Source organism: Ovis canadensis, chromosome 1 (genome assembly GCF_042477335.2).
Source record: "Ovis canadensis isolate MfBH-ARS-UI-01 breed Bighorn chromosome 1, ARS-UI_OviCan_v2, whole genome shotgun sequence".
Taxonomy (NCBI): Eukaryota; Metazoa; Chordata; class Mammalia; order Artiodactyla; family Bovidae; genus Ovis; species Ovis canadensis.
In genome coordinates, this window is record NC_091245.1 from 272,267,319 (window position 1) to 272,288,164 (window position 20,846).

Sequence of the window (20,846 nt, forward strand, 5' to 3'; positions counted from 1 at the left end):
TGGTGACTGCAGCCATGAAATTAAAAAAGACGCTTACTCCTTGGAAGGAAAGTTATGACCAACCTAGATAGCATATTCAAAAGCAGAGGCATTACTTTGCCAACAAAGGTCCGTCTAATCAAGGCTATGGTTTTTCCAGTGGTCATGTGTGGATGTGAGAGTTGGACTGTGAAGAAAGATGAGCGCCGAAGAACTGATGCTTTTGAACTGTGGTGTTGGAGAAGACTCTTGAGAGTCCCTTGGACTGCAAGGAGATCCAACCAGTCCATTCTAAAGGAGATCAGCCCTGGGTGTTCTTTGGAAGGAATGATGCTAAGGCTGAAACTCTAGTACTTTGGCCACCTCATGCGAAGAGTTGACTCATTGGAAAAGACGCTGATGCTGGGAGGGATTGGAGGCAGGAGGAGAAGGGGACGACAGAGGATGAGATGGCTGGATGGCATCACTGACTCGATGGATGTGAGTCTGAGTGGACTCCAGGAGTTGGTGATGGACAGGGAGGCCTGGCGTGCTGCGATTCATGGGGTCGCAAAGAGTCGGACACGACTGAGTGACTGAACTGAACTGAACTGAACTGAAGAAATGAGGAGTCACATGACAGTCACGTGCTCACTCATGTACCCAGTTCCTCGCACTCCCAAAGGAAAGCAGAATCCAGAGAGAAGAACGCAGGAGGGGAAAGTAGTCCCCAGGACAGACACCCAGGACCCATCAGACCAAGCGCAAGATTCAAAATGAGAAATGAACATTTCTCAGAACTACTCTTTCCCAAAGATATATAGTAAAGGTCGGCATGGGGTCCGTGCAGAATGTTTGTGTATGTGTATATAAATCAAATATCTGCTTCCCTGGTGGCTCAGATGGTAAAGAATCTACCTGCAATACAGGAGACCCGGGTTTGATCCCTGGGTCAGGAAGATCCCGTGGAAAAGGGAATGGCAACCCACTCCAGTATTCCTATCTGGACAATTTCGTGGACAGAAGAGTCTGGCAGGCTACAGTAGTCCATGGGGGTCACAAAGAGTTGGACACAACTGAGCAATTAACACTTTCACTTTTACATTTGTTTTCACATTGTCCAACCTTTGCATTCCCATGGTTTGTTGAGTTCTTGTTGTTATTGTTCAGCTGCTAAGTCATGTCCGACTCTCTATGAACCCCATGAACTGCCACACGGAAGGCTTCCCTGTCATCAGTGGGGGTTAGCAATCAACAGGAGAAAATGGAACTCCCACCACCAGGCAGTTAAAAGAACCAGGAGAACAAAAATACGAAGCATCTTCTGTGTATTGTAATATACACAGTTCAGTTCAGTTCAGTTGTTCAGTCGTGTCTGACTCTCTGTGACTCCATGGACTGCAGCACGCCAGGCCTCCCTGTCCAGCACCAACTCCTGGAGTTTACTCAGACTCATGTCGATCAAGTTGGTGATGCCATCCAACCATCTCATCCTCTGCCGTACCTTCTCCTCCCGCCTTCAATCTCCCAGCATCAGGGTCTTTTCAAATGAGTCAGCTCTTCGCATCAGGTGGCCAAAGTATTGGAGTTTCAGCTCATACACAGACAAATATGCAAAACCTAAGGTTGTGCCCATCCTAAAGAAGACACGGGAAAAGCTAGACTTCCAAACCTCGGCTCAGAGGGGATTAAGACAAGAGCAGATGACTCTTTCCACTGCTACGTCCAAGAGTCAAGAGACTCAAGTCCCAAGACTGGCACAGTCAGAACTCACAGGAAAGGTCAGAGGGCACTGCCAGGGCCAGCCTGGGTCTGTCTTCCTCCCTGACCTTGGAGCAGGCAGGCACCCCTCACGAGTCCAGCCTCAGCCCTCCATGCTCAGCAAAGGAGAGGGAGAGATCTAGAAGGGTGACAGCCACATTCCAGAGGATGAGAAACCCTCACCCAAGGCTCTGCCCCTTCCCTCCAAAGTGGGGGCTTTCCTGTTCTGTCACTCAGTTCAGTTCAGTTCAGTCGCTCAGTCGTGTCCGACTCTTTGCGACCTCATGAATCGCAGCACGCCAGGCCTCCCTGTCCATCACCAACTCCCGGAGTTCACTCAGATTCACGTTCATCGAGTCAGTGATGCCATCCAGCCATCTCATCCTCTGTCATCCCCTTCTCCTCCGGCCCCTAATCCCTCCCAGCATCAAAGTCTTTTCCAATGAGTCAACTCTTCGCATGAGGTGGCCAAAGTACTAGAGTTTCAGCTTTAGCATCATTCCTTCCAAAGAAATCCCAGGGCTGATCTCCTTTAGAATGGACTGGTTGGATCTCCTTGCAGTCCAAGGGACTCTCAAGAGTCTTCTCAAAAAGCATCATTTCTTCAGCGCTCAGCTTTCTTCACAGTCCAACTCTCACATTCATACATGACTACTGGAAAAACCATAGCCTTGACTAGACGGACCTTTGTTGGCAAAGTAATGTCTCTGCTTTTCAATATGCTATCTAGGTTGGTCATAACTTTTCTTCCAAGCTCAGTCATGTCCAACTCACTGCGACCCCCTGGACTGGAGCACCCCAGGCTTCCCTGTTCTTCACGATCTCCCAGAGTTTGCCCAAATTCATGTCCGTTGAATCGGTGATGCCATCCAACCATCTCATCCTCTGTCGCCCCCTTCCCATCCTGCCCTCAATCTTTCCCAGCATCAGGGTCTTTTCCAATGAGCTGGCTCTTCACATCAGGTGATCAAAGCATTGAAGCTTCAACTTCAGCATCAGCATCATTCCTTCTAATGAATATCCAGGGTTGATTTCCTTTCAGATTGACTGGTTTGATCTCCTTGCAGTCCAAGGGACTCTCAAGAGTCTTCTCCAGCACCACAATTCAAAAGCATCAATTTTTTGATACTCAGCCTTATTTATGGTCCAACTCTCACATCCATACTGGATGCCTACTGGAAAAACCATAGCTTTGACTATATGGACCTTTGTCAGCAGAGTGATGTCTCCGCTTTTTAATACACTGTCTAGGTTTGTCATAGCTTTCTATAGTTGTATCTGTAAGAGTTGAACCTCAGAGGACCGGCTTTATTTTGACACTTAAAGTCACAAGATGGAGCTGATGCTTTGCCTTCTGTTAACACATAAAACAGAGATAAATGATGTGGAGCTTTGAGGTCTAAGATGAAAGTGCAAACAAAAATCCTAACATTAATCCCAAGAGTTCCCATTAAGAAGAGGACTGACTGCCTAAAAACTGTGTAATGAAAATGCAATGAATGTTTCTTAAGTGGAAGAAAAAATTGATACAGTTTTAATTTTTTAGGGGGGGCGGAATTCCCTGGCTATCCAGTGGTTACGACTCCAAACTTCCACTAAAGGAAGTGCAGGTTCGGTCCTTGGTCAGGGAACTAAGATCCTCCATGCCGTGCAGCACAGCCAAAAATAGAAGAAATAAAAGTAAGAAAATGCAATGAATGTGTTTTAAATTTAACAAAAGAATCATCCATTGCTATAGTTTTATTTTTTTATTAAAAAATCACTTAGTCCATTTATCCTAGGCACCAGGAACTTACTAGGCACATTACACACTCTTAACTCATTCAATCTCCCAACAACAATAACAACATAATAGTAACAATAATAATTGCGCTAAAGTTTAAATAATACAATTTACACAAAACTTTCACTGGTATGATTTCATGTAGTCCTCAAATAATCCCGCAAGGTATCTGAGTCCTAAACGCTGTCACATTTTCTGTCTCCTCCAGGTGGCATTCCCACCCAGAAAACTCACAGCTCTAATCTCTGCCAAAGAGTAAGTTGGCCAAGGGACAGAGGACAACCCCAAACAGAATTCCTCAGGGAATTTCCAACAGTTAGGACTCCGAGCTTCCACTGCCAAGGGCCTGGGTTCAAATCCTTGGTCATGGAACTAAGACCCCACAGGCTGTACCTGTGGCTTAAATAAGACAACAAACAAACAAAAAAACACCCAAGAGAAAACTGAGAGAATTTTCCCTCCTTTAGAAATGTTGGTATAGAGGGTATATAATTTGCTCTTTTCAAGGGAAAGCAGGTAAGTTTAGAGTAAGCTAGACTATCAGGTATTTGCTGAAATTACACAGTTATGTCACTAAACTCACAAGTTTACCTACTGAGGAAGAGACAGACACACAAAATAATATGTCGCAAGTAATAAGAAATTAACAGCTTCACAAAGCCAAGAGATTATCGAAAAGACACACCTGAAGAACCTGGCAACCAGCCCAACCTGGTAACAACCTCAGGCACAAACGAAGACAAAAGGCCAAGAAAAATTCTGAATACATTCCCAACTCTACGGCATTTTCCTTTTAGACCAAACTAAAAGACAAAAACTGAAACCCAGACCCCCCTTTGCCACAAGATGGCAGACATCAGCACAAGAGAAACAAGTTGTGGTTTTCCCATCCAAAGATTCCCTGAGAAAGGCTGAAATGAAAACAAAGGCTTTTAATCCCAACTGAATACACTGTGCTTTCCAAATACACTCCTGACACATAAAACAGTGACCTTTTCCCCCCTCGAGTGGAAAGGGCGATAACTTAAGAGACTTAACACCCTCTAAACTCCAGTGTTCCCCCTCTTCTTTATAGAAACACCAAAAACAAATCAGTTATACTTGGACAATTTTAATGTGATTTCCAAACCCAAAGTCAAAAGAGAAATAGAAAATGAAAACAGAAATCAAGGATGTCCTTGATGGCCCGGTAGCTAAGAACCTGCCTGCCAGTGCAGGGGACACGGGTTTGATTCCTGGTCTGGGAAGATCCCGCATGCTGTGGGGCAACTACTAGGCCCTTGCGCTGCAAGAAGAGAAGCTCCCGCAATGAGAAGCCCACACGGGCAACCGAAGAGTAATCCCTGCTTGCTGCAACTCAAGACCCAGCAAAGCCAAAAATAAATGAATAAATATTTTTAAAAAGAAATCAAAATTGAAACCCCCAGCCACACAACAACTGGGGGAAGGGCCACCATTCTGAAGAAGGGCATCTGAGGGGGTCCCTCCCCACCACACACTCACTCACCTCCGTGGCCGACAGCAGGTAAAGAGGCGTTAAGGCAGGAGCTTGCTTTCTGTCGCAGCTTAGGCCCAGTGTCGTCAGGATCTCCGTAAGGACTTCATATCTTCTAAAGTTGCTTGATTTGAGCAGGTTAAAATCCTCTTGCGTTTGCACTGCTGGAGAGCTGGGAGGTAGTTCCAAGTGCACCTGAGAGGGAAAAGACACCACGTCATAAATCAGAGGTGCTGAGGGACATAAGGGCAAGCAGTATCTTTACTAGTTTTTCTGAAAACTGGAACATGCGTTCTTCTCATTATCAACACTATATAAACCTGGAACCTGGGCATTTGGAAAAGAACAAGTGGTGAAAAGATTCAAGGGAGCCCATTAAAATCACAGCTGTGGACAAATGGAGAGAGAAATATACACTACCATCTGCCTTCCCTGGCGGCTCAGATAGTGACGAATCTGCCTGCAATGCGCAAGATCCGGGTTCAGTCCCTGGGTTGGGAAGATCCCCTGGAGAAGGAAATGGCAACCCCCTCCAGTATTCTTGCCTAGGAAATCCCGTGGACGGAGGAGCCTGGCAGGCTACAGTCCATGGGGTCGCAAAGAGTTGGACACGACTGTGCAACTACCACTTCACTTCACCTCACCATGTGTAAAATACAGAGCCGGTGGGAATTTGCTGTAATAACTCAGGGAGCCCAAACTGGGGCTCTGTGACAACCTAGAGGGGTGGGATGGGGTGAGAGAGGTAGGGAGGTTCAAGGGGGGGGGGACATATGTACACCCATGGCTGATTCATGTTGCTATATGGCAGAAACCAACACAATATTGTAAGGCAATTATCCTTCAGTTAAAAATAAGTAAATTTTTTTAAAAGCACTATGAAACTTTGCCTTAGAGATATTTAACCTAATAAATTCTTACTGATGGGGAAAAAAAACTGTGGCTGTGAAGGCTAAAAAGATCTGCACTAAATGACCATGGACAGTAATTTTCCAGGTCCCGAATTTTATCACTAGTCAGTCACAGGACCTCGGACAAGTCACTTAACATGGTTGTAGGACCGAGCATTTGGGAAAATGGATATGCTGAGAACCCGAATACAGCTGCTGCTGAACTTAGGAGGGCACAGGGAGTCACGCTTGAAGCTCCTGTCCTACCTACTGGTCCTGCCGCCTAAGCGCCGGGGATGGCAAGTGGCCTAATTCACCTCTTGAACAGTGTTGGTGATGGGGTGGGAGGTGAGATGGGGGTTCAAGAGGGAGGGAACGTATGTGTTCAGTTCAGTTCAGTCGCTCAGTCGTGTCCGACTCTTTGAGACCCCATGAACCACAGCACGCCGGGCCTCCCTGTCCATCACCAACACCCAGAGTTTACCCAAACTCATGTCCATTGACTCAGTGATGCCATCCAACCATCTCATCCCCTATCATCTCCTTCTCTTCCTGCCCTCAGTCTTTCCCAGCATCAGGGTCTTTTCAAATGAATCAGCTCTTCACATCAGGTGGCCAAAGTATTGGAGTTTCAGCTTCAACATCAGTCCTTCCAATGAACACCCAGGGTTGATCTCCTTTAGGATGGACTGGTTGGATCTCCTTGCAGTCCAAGGGACTCTCAAAGACTTGGGGCTTCATGTGTGTATTTAGTTCAGGCTTTGTTGTAAAGTGAAAATTAGAGGAGTTCCACCCATCAGTAGTCTGTGTCTTGGTGTGAAGGAACATACTGGAATTTCTGGCTCCCTTGAACTAGAACTTTCATATCAATGGTCTGTGTCCTGATATGAAGGAATGTACTAGAACGTCTAACTCTCTTGAAATCTGATTTTAACTGAGCATTAGCGCCTCAACGACACCAGAATATTGAGTACCAGAAGAGCAACCTGAGCATGTTATTTTCATTTGCTTTTGCCAGGAACAACTGTGGGTTTCTGTTACCAGCAGAACTCCCAGCCTGATGTTATAAGAACATGATAAAAAGCTTAGTGCCAGCCTTCAGGCAACTTAAAATCTCTCAATCCCCACTCAAGCCTTAACCAGAACAAAAATACTGCCCCAATACCCTGACCAAAACTGCACTTGTGGAAAGTTGAAGCCAATCTAAAAAGGCTCACAGAACTGTCCAGTTCCCACATTCCATCGGGCCAGCTGAGGGCGGCCCGCTTCACCCAAGACTGGGCCTGGTGCCACTACCAGCGGTCCCCAACCTTGTTTGGCACCAGGGATCATCTTCATGGAAGACAATTTTTCCACGGGGTGTGGGGGAAGCAGGGCAGGTCCGGGATGATTCAAGCACACTGCATCTATTCTACTCTGATTCCATCAGCTCCACCTCAGATCATCAGGCATTAGATCCTGCCTTAAACCATCCTGGAGGAGGGAGAAGGCAGAAGATGACATCCTTTAAGGTATCTGAATCCCACTGCATGTCCTCTATGTTGTTACCCAAGGGTGTGCCTCTCCTCTCCAGGGGACAAGGCCAGTGCCAGGACGGACGGTCAGCAAGGCGATGGGTCACGTTTCATCCAGGTGACCGTGTGACTGTCCGGAGATTACCTCTTGCAGGCGGCAGATATCAAATGAGCAGCTCTGTCCTCACCTGGGGCCAGGGCGGGGGGGCGAGTGTTAATGGTACATGTGCCCCCTGCACTAAGCAAGTACTCTGGGGGGCTGTTACTGAAGTCAACGTCACAGGTGGGAGATGTGGAGAAGGAAGAGGAGAGCTCCCCCTAGGAGCAGGCCTCAGGATTCCAGGAGGTGAAGGAAAGCAAGGACATTGCTTGTGGAGGGCTAGTGTCAGTTTCAAGATGAGGTGTTTCTACAATGGAGACGGGTCTCCCCTGGTGGCTCAGAGGGTAAAGAATCTGCCCACAGTGTGGGAGACCTGCGTTTGATCCCTGGGGTCAGGAAGATTCCCCTGAAGGAGGGAATGCGAGTTCACTCCAGTAGTCTTGCCTGGAGAATCCCCATGGACAGAGGAGCCTGGAGGGCTGCAGTCCATGGGGTCGCAAAGAGTCGGACACGACTGAGCGACTAACACACACACACGGTGGAGACGAGGAGAGAGGCCATGTCTGCCTCTGTACCTCGCTCTGTAAAAAGGCCACCGGGGCGCATGCTAGCCACACTCACCCTCATGGTCCTCTGCGGTTTGCGACCAATGTCTTACCCTCTGGCTGTAATGATGTTACCACAGCAAAGGGCCCATTTCAGTAACTTGGCTTTGTCTAAAATTAAGACATTTAGACCAGACTCAAAGCTTTAGTCAAAGCTATGGTTTTTACAATAGTCATGTATGCATGTGAGAGTTGAACCATAAAGAAAGCTGAGCACCAAAGAATTGATGCTTTCATACTGTGGTGTTGGAGAAGACTCTTGAGAATCCCTTGGACAGCAAGGAGATCCAACCAGTCCATCCTAAAAGAAATCAGCCCTGAATGTTCACTGGAAGGAGACTGATGCTGAAGCCAAAGGTCCAACACTTTGGCCACCTGATGTGAAGAGCTGACTCACTGGAAAAGACCCTGATGCTGGGAAAGATTGAAGGTGGGAGGAGAAGGGGACAACAGAGGATAGGATGGTTGGATGGCATCATCAACTCGATGGACATGACTTTGAGCAAACTCTGAGAGACAGTAAAGGACAGGGAAGCCTGGCGTGCTGCAGTCCATGGGGTCGCAAAAAGTCAGACACGACTAAGCGACTAAACAGCAGCAAAGAGCCAAAATTAACAACGTCCCAGGTCACAAACATGGAGAGGGGGCGCCACCAGCATCAAGGAGGTGGTACTGCTAACGACCCCACCACAGAGAAGGAACCCATCCAGAATGTCAGCAATGCCATGGTCGAGAAACTCTGCTATGAAAGTACAACCACTTCTGCTGTGTGCTCAGCTCAGTAAGGACACAGAATACTTCAAATCCATTTCACAAGCTCTACTTGGACACCTTCATGCCAACGTCCTGGTTCATTTGATAATCAAGTGCCTGCCTTAATCCACAGCCTTAAAATTTTTCCTGCATGTCTGGTCAGTAGAGCGGTACACCAAGATTTCCTTTTTCTGTATGACGATGAATGCCCAAGGCATTAACTAGTTCCCTGGCCGTGAGACCACCACCTACTGTGCAGCTGTGGTCTGCCCTTGAAGCCCTCCTCTTACTGGGTTACATCAATGCTCCATTTACTACAAAGATGAAGACTATGAAATTGAACAGGGAAAGAGGAAACTAACCAGCCTGTGCTCGTATTTATTGGTTGATCTCGGCGGTATGGTAGTGGCACAGGCCTGAGGAGAAAACAGTGACTCTGGCACACAGACAGTGGAAGTCATTTAAAATAAAAAATGACATTCTAATCCCTGAATCTCATTTTTGAAGCTGCATCATATTGCCTTTTTTTCCTAGGGCAATGCACGCAGGATCAAATTTTATGACAGTGATGGGGTCAGTTTGAATGGTGTAGCAGGCAGATTTGCTATGTAACTCGGAGCAACGGATCGCCACAGTGCCGAATCAATTTTCCAGTACAAGTCTGGGCACCGGGGTGGTAAAATTCACTACTCAAAGCTGAAATACAGCTCTAGGAAGTCAGGTTTTTAAGTGGATTTTCTGAGAATGCGCTGTTACTATAGTTACCATATTTGCAGAGAAAAAAAGAGGAGCATTTATTAGGCCTCCAAAAACGAATTCATGGGATTTGCAGCCCACATGAAATCAGCCTGGGTTGTACATGCTTATCTGGCCTGATGGTCAGATTTCTTCATTATACGCATCTATAACCTTCATTATATACATCTATATACAATTCAAGAAGTATTATCTTAAGAACAAGTGAATGAACTTTAGAATAGTAAAGAAACAAGCATCTGTCCCCTTGAAGAACGTTTGATCAGAAAACCCAAGAGACTTAATTTGTAGGAGGGCTGGAGAGAGACACAGCGTATGAAATGAAAAGAAGCCACACCAAAACAGAAGGCAACAATTCTCTAACTCAAAAAAAGATCAGTATAATAAAAGATTAAAATCTGTTATACTCATCCTCGGAACCATGCTGGGCAAAAGAGCCACATCTACTTAGTTTTCTCATTAGATCACAAATCCTTAAGGATAAGAGTTCACCTAAACTCTAACAAAAACTTCCGTCCAAAGGTATTAAAAGATCCATAGTAAATGATCAGGAATTCTGAAGCAGTCTATCCTGCTACCTACGGTTTGCTTAAACAAACAAAAAGCTAAAAGGGGAACATGGGGGAAAAAAGACAGCTCTGGAGCCAAAGGCACCCCCTAAGGATGGGAAGGGAAGTAGCATTTTCCTTCTATCTCTGTTTCTGTTTTCTTTTTACTTATGTATTTGTATGTGTGTGTGTATTAAGTCCCTTCAGTCGTGTCCGATTCTTTGCAACCCCACAAACTGTAGCCCACGAGCCGCCTCTGTCCATGGGATTTCCCAAGCAAGAATCCTGAAATAGGTTGCCATTTCCTTCTCCAGGGGGACCTCTCCCGCTCAGGGATCAAACCCGGGTCTCCTGTCTCCTGCATTGGCAGGTGGGTTCTTTACCACTAGCGCCACCACCTATGTAATAATTTGCCAGAAATCACTTCAAGATCATTTCACTTATTTGAACCTGTGCTCAGCACTTAGATTTTCAGAGCGACAAATCATAAAGGAACTAAGGATTTGAAGGTGTTTTGAACAGAGTATCCCAGCAGTTGGTGAGTGTCCAGGCACATCCCTGACATCAACTACAACATTTTAACATGACAGACACTACTGTTGGGAATCACCACCCCAGTTCAGTTCAGTTCAGTCGCTCAGTCGTGTCCGACTCTTTGCGACAGCATGAATCGCAGCACGCCAGGCCTCCCTGTCCATCACCATCTCCCGCAGTCCACTCAGACTCATGTTCATCGAGTCCGTGATGCCATCCAGCCATCTCATCCTCTGTCGTCCCCTTCTCCTCCTGCCCCCAATCCCTCCCAGCATCAGAGTCTTTTCCAATGAGTCAACTCTTCGCATGAGGTGGCCAAAGTACTGGAGTTTCAGCTTTAGCATCATTCCTTCCAAAAAAATCCCAGGGTTGATCTCCTTTAGAATGGACTGGTTGGATCTCCTTGCAGTCCAAGGGACTCTCAAGAGTCTTCTCCAACACCACAGTTCAAAAGCATCAATTCTTCGGCACTCAGCCTTCTTTACAGTCCAACTCTCACACCCATACATGACCACAGGAAAAACCATAGCCTTGACTAGACGGACCTTAGTCAGCAAAGTAATGTCTCTGCTTTTGAATATACTATCTAGGTTTGTCATAATTTTTCTTCCAAGGAGTAAGTGTCTTTTAATTTCATGGCTGCAGTCACCATCTGCAATGATTTTGGAGCCCTAAAAACTAAAATCTGACACTGTTTCCACTGTTTCCCCATCTATTTCCCATGAAGTGATGGGACCCGATGCCATGATCTTCGTTTTCTGAATATTGAACTTTAAGCCAACTTTTTCACTCTCCTCTTTCACTTTCATCAAGAGGCTTTTTAGCTCCTCTTCACTTTCTGCCATAAGGATGGTGTCATCTGCATATCTGAGGTTATTGATATTTCTCCCGGCAATCTTGATTCCAGCTTGTGCTTCTTCCTGCCCAGCGTTTCTCACGATGTACTCTGCATAGAAGTTAAATAAGCAGGTTGACAATATACAGCCTTGACGTACTCCTTTTCCTATTTGGAACCAGTCTGTTGTTCCATGTCCAGTTCTAACTGTTGCTTCCTGACCTGCATACAGATTTCTCAAGAGGCAGGTTAGGTTGTCTGGTAGTAAGATGGTAGGTGTTGCAAGAGGGCATCAGAGGGCAGACACACTGAAACCATACTCACAGAAAACTAGTCAGTCTAATCACACTAGGACCACAGCCTTGTCTAACTCAATGAAACCAAGCCATGCCCGCAGGGCAACCCAAGACGGGCGGGTCATGGTGGAGAGGTCTGACAGAATGTGGTCCACTGGAGACAGGAATGGCAAACCACTTCAGTATTCTTCCCTTGAGAACCCCATGAACAGTATGAAAAGGCAAAATGATAGGATACCAAAAGAGGAACTCCCCAGGTCATTAGGTACCCAATATGCTACTGGAGGTCAGTGGAGAAATAACTCCAGAAAGAATGAAGGGATGGAGCCAAAGCAAAAACAATACCCAGCTGTAGATGTGACTGGTGATAGAAGCAAGATCCAATGCTGTAAAGAGCAATATTGCATGGGAACCTGGAATGTCAGGTCCATGAATCAAGGGAAATTGGAAGTGGTCAAACAAGAGATGGCAAGGGTGAACGTCGACATTCTAGGAATCAGCGAACTAAAATGGTCTGGAATGGGTGAATTTAACTCAGATGACCATTATATCTACTACTGCGGGCAGGAATCCCTCAGAAGAAATGGAGTAGCCATCATGGTCAACAAAAGAGTCCGAAATGCAGTACTTGGATGCAATCTCAAAAACGACAGAATGATCTCTGTTCATCTCCAAGGCAAACCATTCAGTATCACAGTTATCCAAGTCTATGCCCCAACCAGTAACACTGGAAGTTGAACGGTTTTATGAAGACCTACAAGACCTTTTAGAACTAACACCCAAAAAAGATGTCCTTTTCATTCTAGGGGACTGGAATGCAAAAGTAGGAAGTCAAGAAACACCTGGAGTAACAGTCAAATTTGGCCTTGGAATGTGGAATGAAGCAGGGCAAAGACTAATAAGAGTTTTGCCAAGAAAATGCACTGGTCATAGCAAACACCCTCTTCCAACAACACAAGAGAAGACTCTACACATGGACTTCACCAGATGGTCAACACCGAAATCAGACTGATTATATTCTTTGCAGCCTAAGATGGAGAAGCTCTATACAGTCAACGAAAACAAGACTGTGCTCAGACGGAGCTGACTGTGGCTCAGATCATGAACTCCTTATTACCAAATTCAGACTCAAATTGAAGAAAGTAGGGAAAACCGCTAGACCATTCAGTTATGACCTAAATCAAATCCCTTATGATTATACAGTGGAAGTGAGAAATAGATTTAAGGGCCTAGATCTGAAGATAGAGTGCCTGATGAACTATGGAATGAGGTTCGTGACATTGTACAGGAAACAGGAATCAAGACCATCCCCGTGGAAAAGAATTGCAAAAAAGCAAAATGGCTGTCTGGGGAGGCCTTACAAATAGCTGTGAAAAGAAGAGAGACGAAAAGCAAAGGAGAAAAGTAAAGATATAAGCATCTGAATGCAGAGTTCTAAAGAATAGCAAGAAGAGATAAGAAACTTTATTCAGCGATCAATGCAAGGAAATAGAGGAAAAGAACAGAATGGGAAAGACTCGAGATCTCTTCAAGAAAATTAGAGATACCAAGGGAACATTTCATGCAAAGATGGGCTCGATAAAGGACAGAAATGGTCTGGACCTAACAGAAGCAGAAGATATTAAGGAGAGGTGGCAAGAGTACACGGAAGAACTGTAAAAAAAGATCTTCACGACCCAGATAATCATGATGATGTGATCACTAATCTAGAGCCAGACATCTTGGAATGTGAAGTCAAGTGGGCCTTAGAAAGCATCACTACGAACAAAGCTAGTGGAGGTGATGGAATTCCAGTTGAGCTGTTTCAAATCCTGAAAGATGATGCTGTGAAAGTGCTGCACTCAATATGCCAGCACATTTGGAAAACTCAGCAGTGGCCACAGGACTGGAAAAGGTCAGTTTTCATTCCAATCCCAATGAAAGGCAATGCCAAAGAATGCTCAAACTACCGCACAATTGCACTCATCTCACATGCTAGTAAAGTAATGCTCAAAATTCTCCAAGCCAGGCTTCAGCAATATGTGAACCGTGAACTCCCTGATGTTCAAGCTGGTTTTAGAAAAGGCAGAGGAACCAGAGATCAAATCACCACCCCAAGGTGCTCAATTCCCTTCATTAAATAACAGTTTGAGTTTATTAACTAAAGAGTGTTTTGAGGCAAGAAGAGTGAAGTGACGGATTTTAGAAACAGTATAACCAACCAGAGGAGAAGCAGGCAGCAGAGGGTGAGATGGTTGGATGGCATCACCGACTCAACCAGACATGACTGTGAACAAACTCTAGGAGATGGTGAAGAACAGGGAAGCCTGGCGTGGCTGCAGTCCAGGGGGTCGCAAAGAGTCGGACACGACTGAGTGACTGAACAATATAACCAGTATACAGTTTAAAACAAGCAAGTAGCTTTGGCTAACCCTTGGTTAACCAGCAGTCTTTAATTAGCCTTAGCTGGTAAAGAATCTGCCCACTATGCAGGAGACCTGCGTTCGATTCCTGGATTGGGAAGATCCCCTGGAGAAGGGAAAGGCTACCCACTCCAGGATTCTGGCCTGGAGAATTTCATGGACCGTACAGTCCATGGGGTCACAAAGAGTCAGACATGGCTGAACGACTTTCACTTTCACTCTCTCCTCCATCACAAGCCTTTCGGTGAAACAGGATACAAGACAGCCCGCATCTCAACCTGCAACTCACCAGCGGCAAAAATTCCCCGGACAAGGACAGAAGTACCCTCCCCACCCCACACGGCACACAGACCCTTTAGTCACCCCTTCAGGAACCTTCAGGAGCATGTCCCATCAAGAGACCCAGAGACCCAGCTGCCAACCTCCGTACCTGGCAGAGAACAGCTTCTCCTCCATGAGTCCCAAAAGGCACTTGCACCACCAGCCTGTCCCCGTCCTCACTGTCCAGGTGGCCGTGGAGCTTGCTGGGGCCGAGCGGCTCCTCAGGCCCCTCCTCGTAAACGTAGCCACTGCTCAGGATGCTAAGCCTCACCAGGCTCCCATCCACCTTGCAGAAAACCAAGCTCTGGACCGTGTCCTGCAGCGGGGCCTTGCTGGTCACCTGGAAGCCAGGCAGCGTGAAGGACGAAGCCAGGGCCAGCACCTTCCCTCCCTGAGAAAGATAGGCCGTGAACCTCCGGGACAGGTCCTCAGGGACGGGCTCCCCGGTGGCGATGACCAGCAGCAGACAGTTGTCCGGCCACGGGTCCCTGAGAGCGCTTTCCGGAGGCAGGTGGTACAGAGTGTAACAGTCCGTGTCCACACAGTCAGCCAGTGCCGATCGGACCTGCTGGAGCCTGTCCTGGCCATCCTGGGAGTCAGAGCCCACATACAGGAGGATGTTGGGGGCCTTGCCCGTGATGTTGACCCTCCTCCCATCCCTCTCGGTGGGGAGGTCGTCAGCGAGGCCCTCCAAACTGCCGCTGTAGTCGTACGGGAGATCTGGAATGTTCTCTGCAGAGGCAAACCTGACGGATTCAATGGTGCTGTTCTCAAGCTCCAAACACTCGTGGCAGCTGGACAGATGGAGGGGACAGTGCTCGACAGAGCCCACGCCTCTGTCACCGTCCACGGCTGGCTCACCGCCCCTAGGGGCCCCACCTGGCCCCCGAGTGGATGCAGAACCCGGAGACTGGGGGTCCTCCATAGTGTCGGGCTCAGGAGGGTTCCTCTGAATATAAGATTCGGGGTCGGGCTGCAGGAGCTGGGCTGGGGGATCTGAGGCCTGACCCTTAAGTTCCTTTAGGGCAGAGTCCTGCAAGTGGACAGCTAAAGGGAAGAGAAAAGACAGCCCATCAACCCTCTGCCTTGTCTCACATCTCAGTGCAAAACCTCGGGGCCTTCTCTGTACTGTAAGACCTCCATTCCACGGAACTCACATCACCCTTCAACTCCACGGCCTCCGTGGGACCCACATAACCGCTCCCCACCCTCCACTCCCCAGTTAGAAGGGCACCCCTGACAATCCCCAGTGAAACTGCAGAATTTCCACACCTTTCCCATACAGATCAGAAAACTTCAGACCCTCGTGTTGATTGGTGAACAGGTGGAGTTTCAGAGGTGACTGTGTCCACTCGCTTAGAGATTCAGCTGCGTGGGTGTCAATCTTTTATGTGATATTGATACTAAGAAACAAGGCGCAGGGCCTCCCTGGTGGCTCAGCAGAAAAGAATCCACCTGCCAATGCAGGAGACTTGGGTTCGATCCCTGGGTCAGGAAGATCCCCTGGAGAAGGAAATGGTAACCCACCGCAGTTTTGCTGCCTGGAAAATCCCATGGACAGAAGAGTCTTGGCGGGCTGCAGCCCATGGGCTGCAGAGTCGGACATGACTTAGCGACTATTCCACCAGAGTTGCCCTTAAAGAAAGAAAGAAAGTGAAGTCGCTTAGTCGTGTCCAACTCTTTGCGATCCCATGGACTGCAGTCTACCAGGCTTCTCTGTCCATGGGATTTTCTAGGCAAGAGTACTGGAGTAGATTGCCATTTCCTTCTCCAGGGGATCTTCCTGGCCCAGGGATCGAACCCAGGTCTCCTGCATTGCAGGCAGACACTTTACCCTCTGAGCCACCAGGGAACCCTTAAGTCATACCAAACAAGAGTGCTCAATCGTCCTTAAGCTTGTTAACGATGGCATCCTGCTATGATGAACATTTCCCCAAGTTACTTACACACGATCTTCTGAGGTATCAGTCCATTAGCCATCTGGAGTCTATCTTCCAGGAATGCCACCCCTAGCTTGCTGAAGTCATCCACACTTGCTTTGGCGATTAATTGATAAGGATCCCCAGGTCGGCAAGCTAACGGCAAACAGCAGTCAGACCACTTCACAATCTGAGATAGAATGGGCGAAGGAAGTTGAAGAAAGGGTGAGATTTTTCTTCCTTAAAATAACCAGTTACTTTACCTTTCCCTTCAGCTCCCACCACAGTCAAACCCAAAAAGTTACTGCGTGTTACATTTTAACATCAAAGTCGTCCTGACTGGAACATTCTCATCTCTCCCTGAAAACAGGGCTTACAAAGCACTAGACACAACGCTCTCATTTCAAAGTATCATTGAGGGCTTCCCTGGTGGCTCACTGGTAGGGAATCCACCTGCCAATGAAGGACAAACGGCTTCAATCCCTGGCCCAAAAATACCCCACATGCCGAGGAGCAACTAACCCCGTGCGCCACAACTACTGAAGTCCGAGGGCCCTTGAGCCTCTGCTCTGCAACGAGAGAAGCCACTGCAATGAGAAACCCACACGCTGCAGCTGAAGCGCAGCCCTGCCGCTGAAGCGCAGCCCCTGCCACTGAAGAGCAGCCCCCACTTGCCACAGCTCAAGAAAGGCCCACACAGCAACAAAGGCCCAATGCAGGCAAAACTAAGTAAACGAAATTAAAAAAAAAAAAAAAAACAGTAATTCAAGTATTGGACTTCCCTGGTGGTTCAGTGGTTAAGACTCTGCGCTTCCAATGCGGAGTGGGCTTGATCCCTGGATGGGCAACTAGGATTCCACATCCTTCAAGCGCAGCCAATAATAGTTACAGTAATTGAAGTCATATTGCTTTCCTGGTGGTGCAGAGGTTAAAGCATCTGCCTGCAATGTGGGAGACCCGGGTTCGATCCCTGGGTCGGGAAGGTCCCCTGGAGAAGGAAATGGCAACCCACTCCAGTATTCTTGCCTGGAAAATCCCATGGACGGAGGAGCTTGATGGGCTACAGTCCATGGATCGCAAAAAGAGTCAGACACAACTGAGCGACTTCACCTTTACTTTCACTTTACTGCTTTTCAAGGGACTAAACGGGAAAGGGTCACTCCCCAGACACTGGGAAAACCCTCTCTTCAGTAATAGGAAATAGAAGAACACAGTAAGTCCACAGTAGCCATGATGTAAACAGATCATGTTCACATCATGATGAAGTGAAGTCGTGCCCGACTCTTTGCGACCCCATAGACAGTAGTCTGCACCAAGCTCCTCTATCCATGGGATTTTCCAGGCAAGAGTACTGGAGTGGGTTGCCATTTCCTTTTCCAGGGAATCTTCCCGACCCAGGGATCGAACCCAGGTCTCCCGCATTGTAGACAGACGCTTTACCGCCTGAGCCACCAGGGAAGTCACATCATGATACATACATACAAATCATACTACAGATTTTCTTAAAGTCAGGTCCAAGACCCAAGGCAACAGAAGTCCCCTGGGAACATGTGAAAACTCATGTTCCTGGGCACCGCTCTCTGTCTGAGCCTGAAGTGTACCCAGGAAGTGAGAGCAGCTGTGACCGACTCTCCAGAGCACCCTCCTGTCGCAGTGCACACTTCCGCCACAAGGGGGCCAGGGAAAAGGAGAGACAGGAAAGGGGGACAAAGCTCAGGCCTTAAAGCTTTCCAGCGTTCATAAAAGAACTGGCAACTGGAACAGGCAGCAGGGGAGTTCCCTTGGGGCCGGGAGCCTGGCTAAGGAGTCCAAGGTCTGGGTCTGGTTAAACGCAGCTAATCGCCACTGTCTGTCCTTAGGTTAAGTCTCAGAACCTCTGAAGCCTCTGCTTATTCGTTTATAAAACAGGAATAATGGGGGTACCCATCGTGTTACAGGTTCATTATGCTAATAAGATTAAAAGTTAATGCCCCCAGTTGAAAGCTTGGGACAGAAAACGTGTGTGTTAGTCGCTCAGTCGTGTCCAACTCTTTGTGACCCCATGGACTGTAGCCCGCCAGGCTCCTCTGTCCATGGGATTCTCCAGGCAAGAATACTAGAGTGGGATGCCATTCCCTTCTCCAGGGGATCTTCTTGCACTGCAGGCAGATTCTTTGTCGTCTGAACCACCAGGGAACAGAAAAAGTGCTCAATAAATGGCAGCTGCTATTACCAGATGTCATGAATTTGACTTTGAAAGCAATACTGAATACTTGATTTGTCGTGTGTGCGTGCTTAGTCACGTCTGACTCTTTGCCACCCTATGGACCGTAGCCCGGCAGGCTCCTCGGTCCATGCGATTCTCCAGGCAAGAACACTGGAGTGCACTGCCATTTCCTCTTCCAGGGGATCTCCTGATTCAGGGATCGAACCTGCATCTCCTGTGTTTCCTGCATTGGCAGGTGAATTCTATAACACTGAGCCACCTGGGAAGACCCACTGAATACAATGGTCCTTCTCTAAGATACCATGAATAATTTCCCTACTTCCCCAAATCTTCTCAGGAATATACTGCCCCCTCTTCCTGAAAACATTTTTTTTAATGCTGTATAGATAAATAACTTTAAAAATTATCTTAAAAGCACTAGAGAATTGCTGAGATAATGAACTTCTGAGCCAAATGCCAGGATAAATCCTAAACCTACAGAGATAAAAGGAATTCCCACAAGTCACTTCTGCCCTAAGTATACTTGCCCAATCAGGAAACTTAGGGTTTAAAAGTCAGCGTCCAACAGGCATCAAGATAGACATATAGATCAATGGAATAGAACCGAGACTATAGAAATAGATGTATATATTTGAAGATAATTGATTTTGGACAAGGTTGCCAGACAACTCAAGGGGAAAGAATAGTCTTTTGAACAAACGGTATTGGTAGAACTGGACATCCACATGCAAAGAATGAAGATGGAGCCCTATGCCAGACCATGTAGCACCAGGTATAAAAAATAATCCACAAGGAATCAAATCCTTAATAAGGGCTAAAACTACAAAATTCCTAAAAGAAAACATAGATGTAAATCATCAAGATGTTGAATCAGGCACTGGTTTCTCAGGTAAGGCACCAAAAGCACAAGCAACAAAAGAAAAAATATACATGAACTGGACTTCATCAAAATGTTCATGCTTCAAAGAACACTTCGTGAAAGGACATTGACAAAATGGGAGAAAATATTCGCAAATCATGTAATCAATCGGTAAGAGATCTGTATCCACAGTATATAAAAAATTACCACGACTTACAATAAAAAGACAAACATCTAATTTTTTAAATGGGCAAATAATCTGATAAACATTTCTCCAAAGAAAATATACAAGTGGGAACAGCACTTGAAAAGATTCTCAAAATCATTTGTCGTTCAGTTCAGTTCAGTTGCTCAGTCCTGTCAACTCTGCGACCCCATGAACTGCAGCACACCAGGCCTCCCTGTCCATCACCAACTCCTGGAGTTCACTCAAACTCATGTTCATCAAGTCGGTGATGCCATCCAGCCATCTCATCCTCTGTCGTCCCCTTCTCCTCCTGCCCCCAATCCCTCCCAGCATCAGGGTCTTTTCCAATGAGTCAACTCTTTGCATGAGGTGGCCAAAGTACTGGAGTTTCAACCTCAGCATCAGTCCTTCCAATGAACACCCAGGACTGATCTCCTTTAGAATGGACTGGTTGGATCTCCTTGCAGTCCAAGGGACTCTCAAGAGTCTTCTCCAACACCACAGTTCAAAAGCATTAATTCTTCGGTGTTCGGCTTTCTTCACAGTCCAACTCTCACATCCATACATGACCACTGGAAAAACCATAGCCTTGACTAGACAGACCTTTGTTGGCAAAATAATGTCTCTGCTTTTGAATATGCTATCTAGGTTGGTCATAACTTTCCTTCCAAGGAGTAAACATCTTTTAATTTCATGGCTGCAGTCACCATCTGCAGTGATTTTGGAACCCAAAAAAATAAATTCTGATACTGTTTCCCCATCTATTTCCCATGAAGTGATGGGACCAGATGCCATGATCTTAGTTTTCTGAACGTTGAGCTTTAAGCCAACTTTTTCACTCTCCTCTTTCACTTTCGATTCAAGAGGCTTTTTAGTTCCTCTTCACTTTCTGCCATAAGGGTGGTGTCATCTGCATATCTGAGGTCATTGATATTTCTCCCGGCAATCTTGATTTCAGCTTGTGCTTCTTCCAGCCCAGCGTTTCTCATGATGTACTCTGCGTATAAGGGAGACATAAATCCACACCACAATGAGGAGCCTGCCTGATGGCTTCATGGTAAAGAATCTTTCTGCCAATTCAGGAGGCTCGGGTTCGATCCCTGACCCGGGAAGATACTGCATGC

At 46.8% G+C, this 20,846-nt stretch overlaps 1 protein-coding gene across 8 annotated transcripts in view; it reads right to left on the reverse strand.

The window, feature by feature from the left end:
• HLCS (holocarboxylase synthetase) overlaps positions 1 to 20,846 on the reverse strand; it is a 213,631-nt gene that overhangs the window by 156,286 nt on the left and 36,499 nt on the right. For 4 of the 8 annotated variants that reach the window (XM_069567855.1, XM_069567866.1, XM_069567845.1 and 1 more), the window contains exons 3-6: positions 16,498 to 16,660; positions 16,079 to 16,186; positions 14,661 to 15,598; positions 5,010 to 5,192 (exon numbers count right to left, since the gene is read on the reverse strand). In XM_069567855.1, coding sequence (XP_069423956.1) covers positions 5,010 to 5,192; positions 14,661 to 15,598; positions 16,079 to 16,157 — 1,200 coding nt within the window. In that variant the 5' untranslated portion in view covers positions 16,158 to 16,186; positions 16,498 to 16,660. The remainder of the gene's footprint in view (positions 1 to 5,009; positions 5,193 to 14,660; positions 15,599 to 16,078; positions 16,187 to 16,497; positions 16,661 to 20,846) is intronic. The other 4 variants (XM_069567910.1, XM_069567838.1, XM_069567899.1 and 1 more) reach the window with 1 other exon arrangement.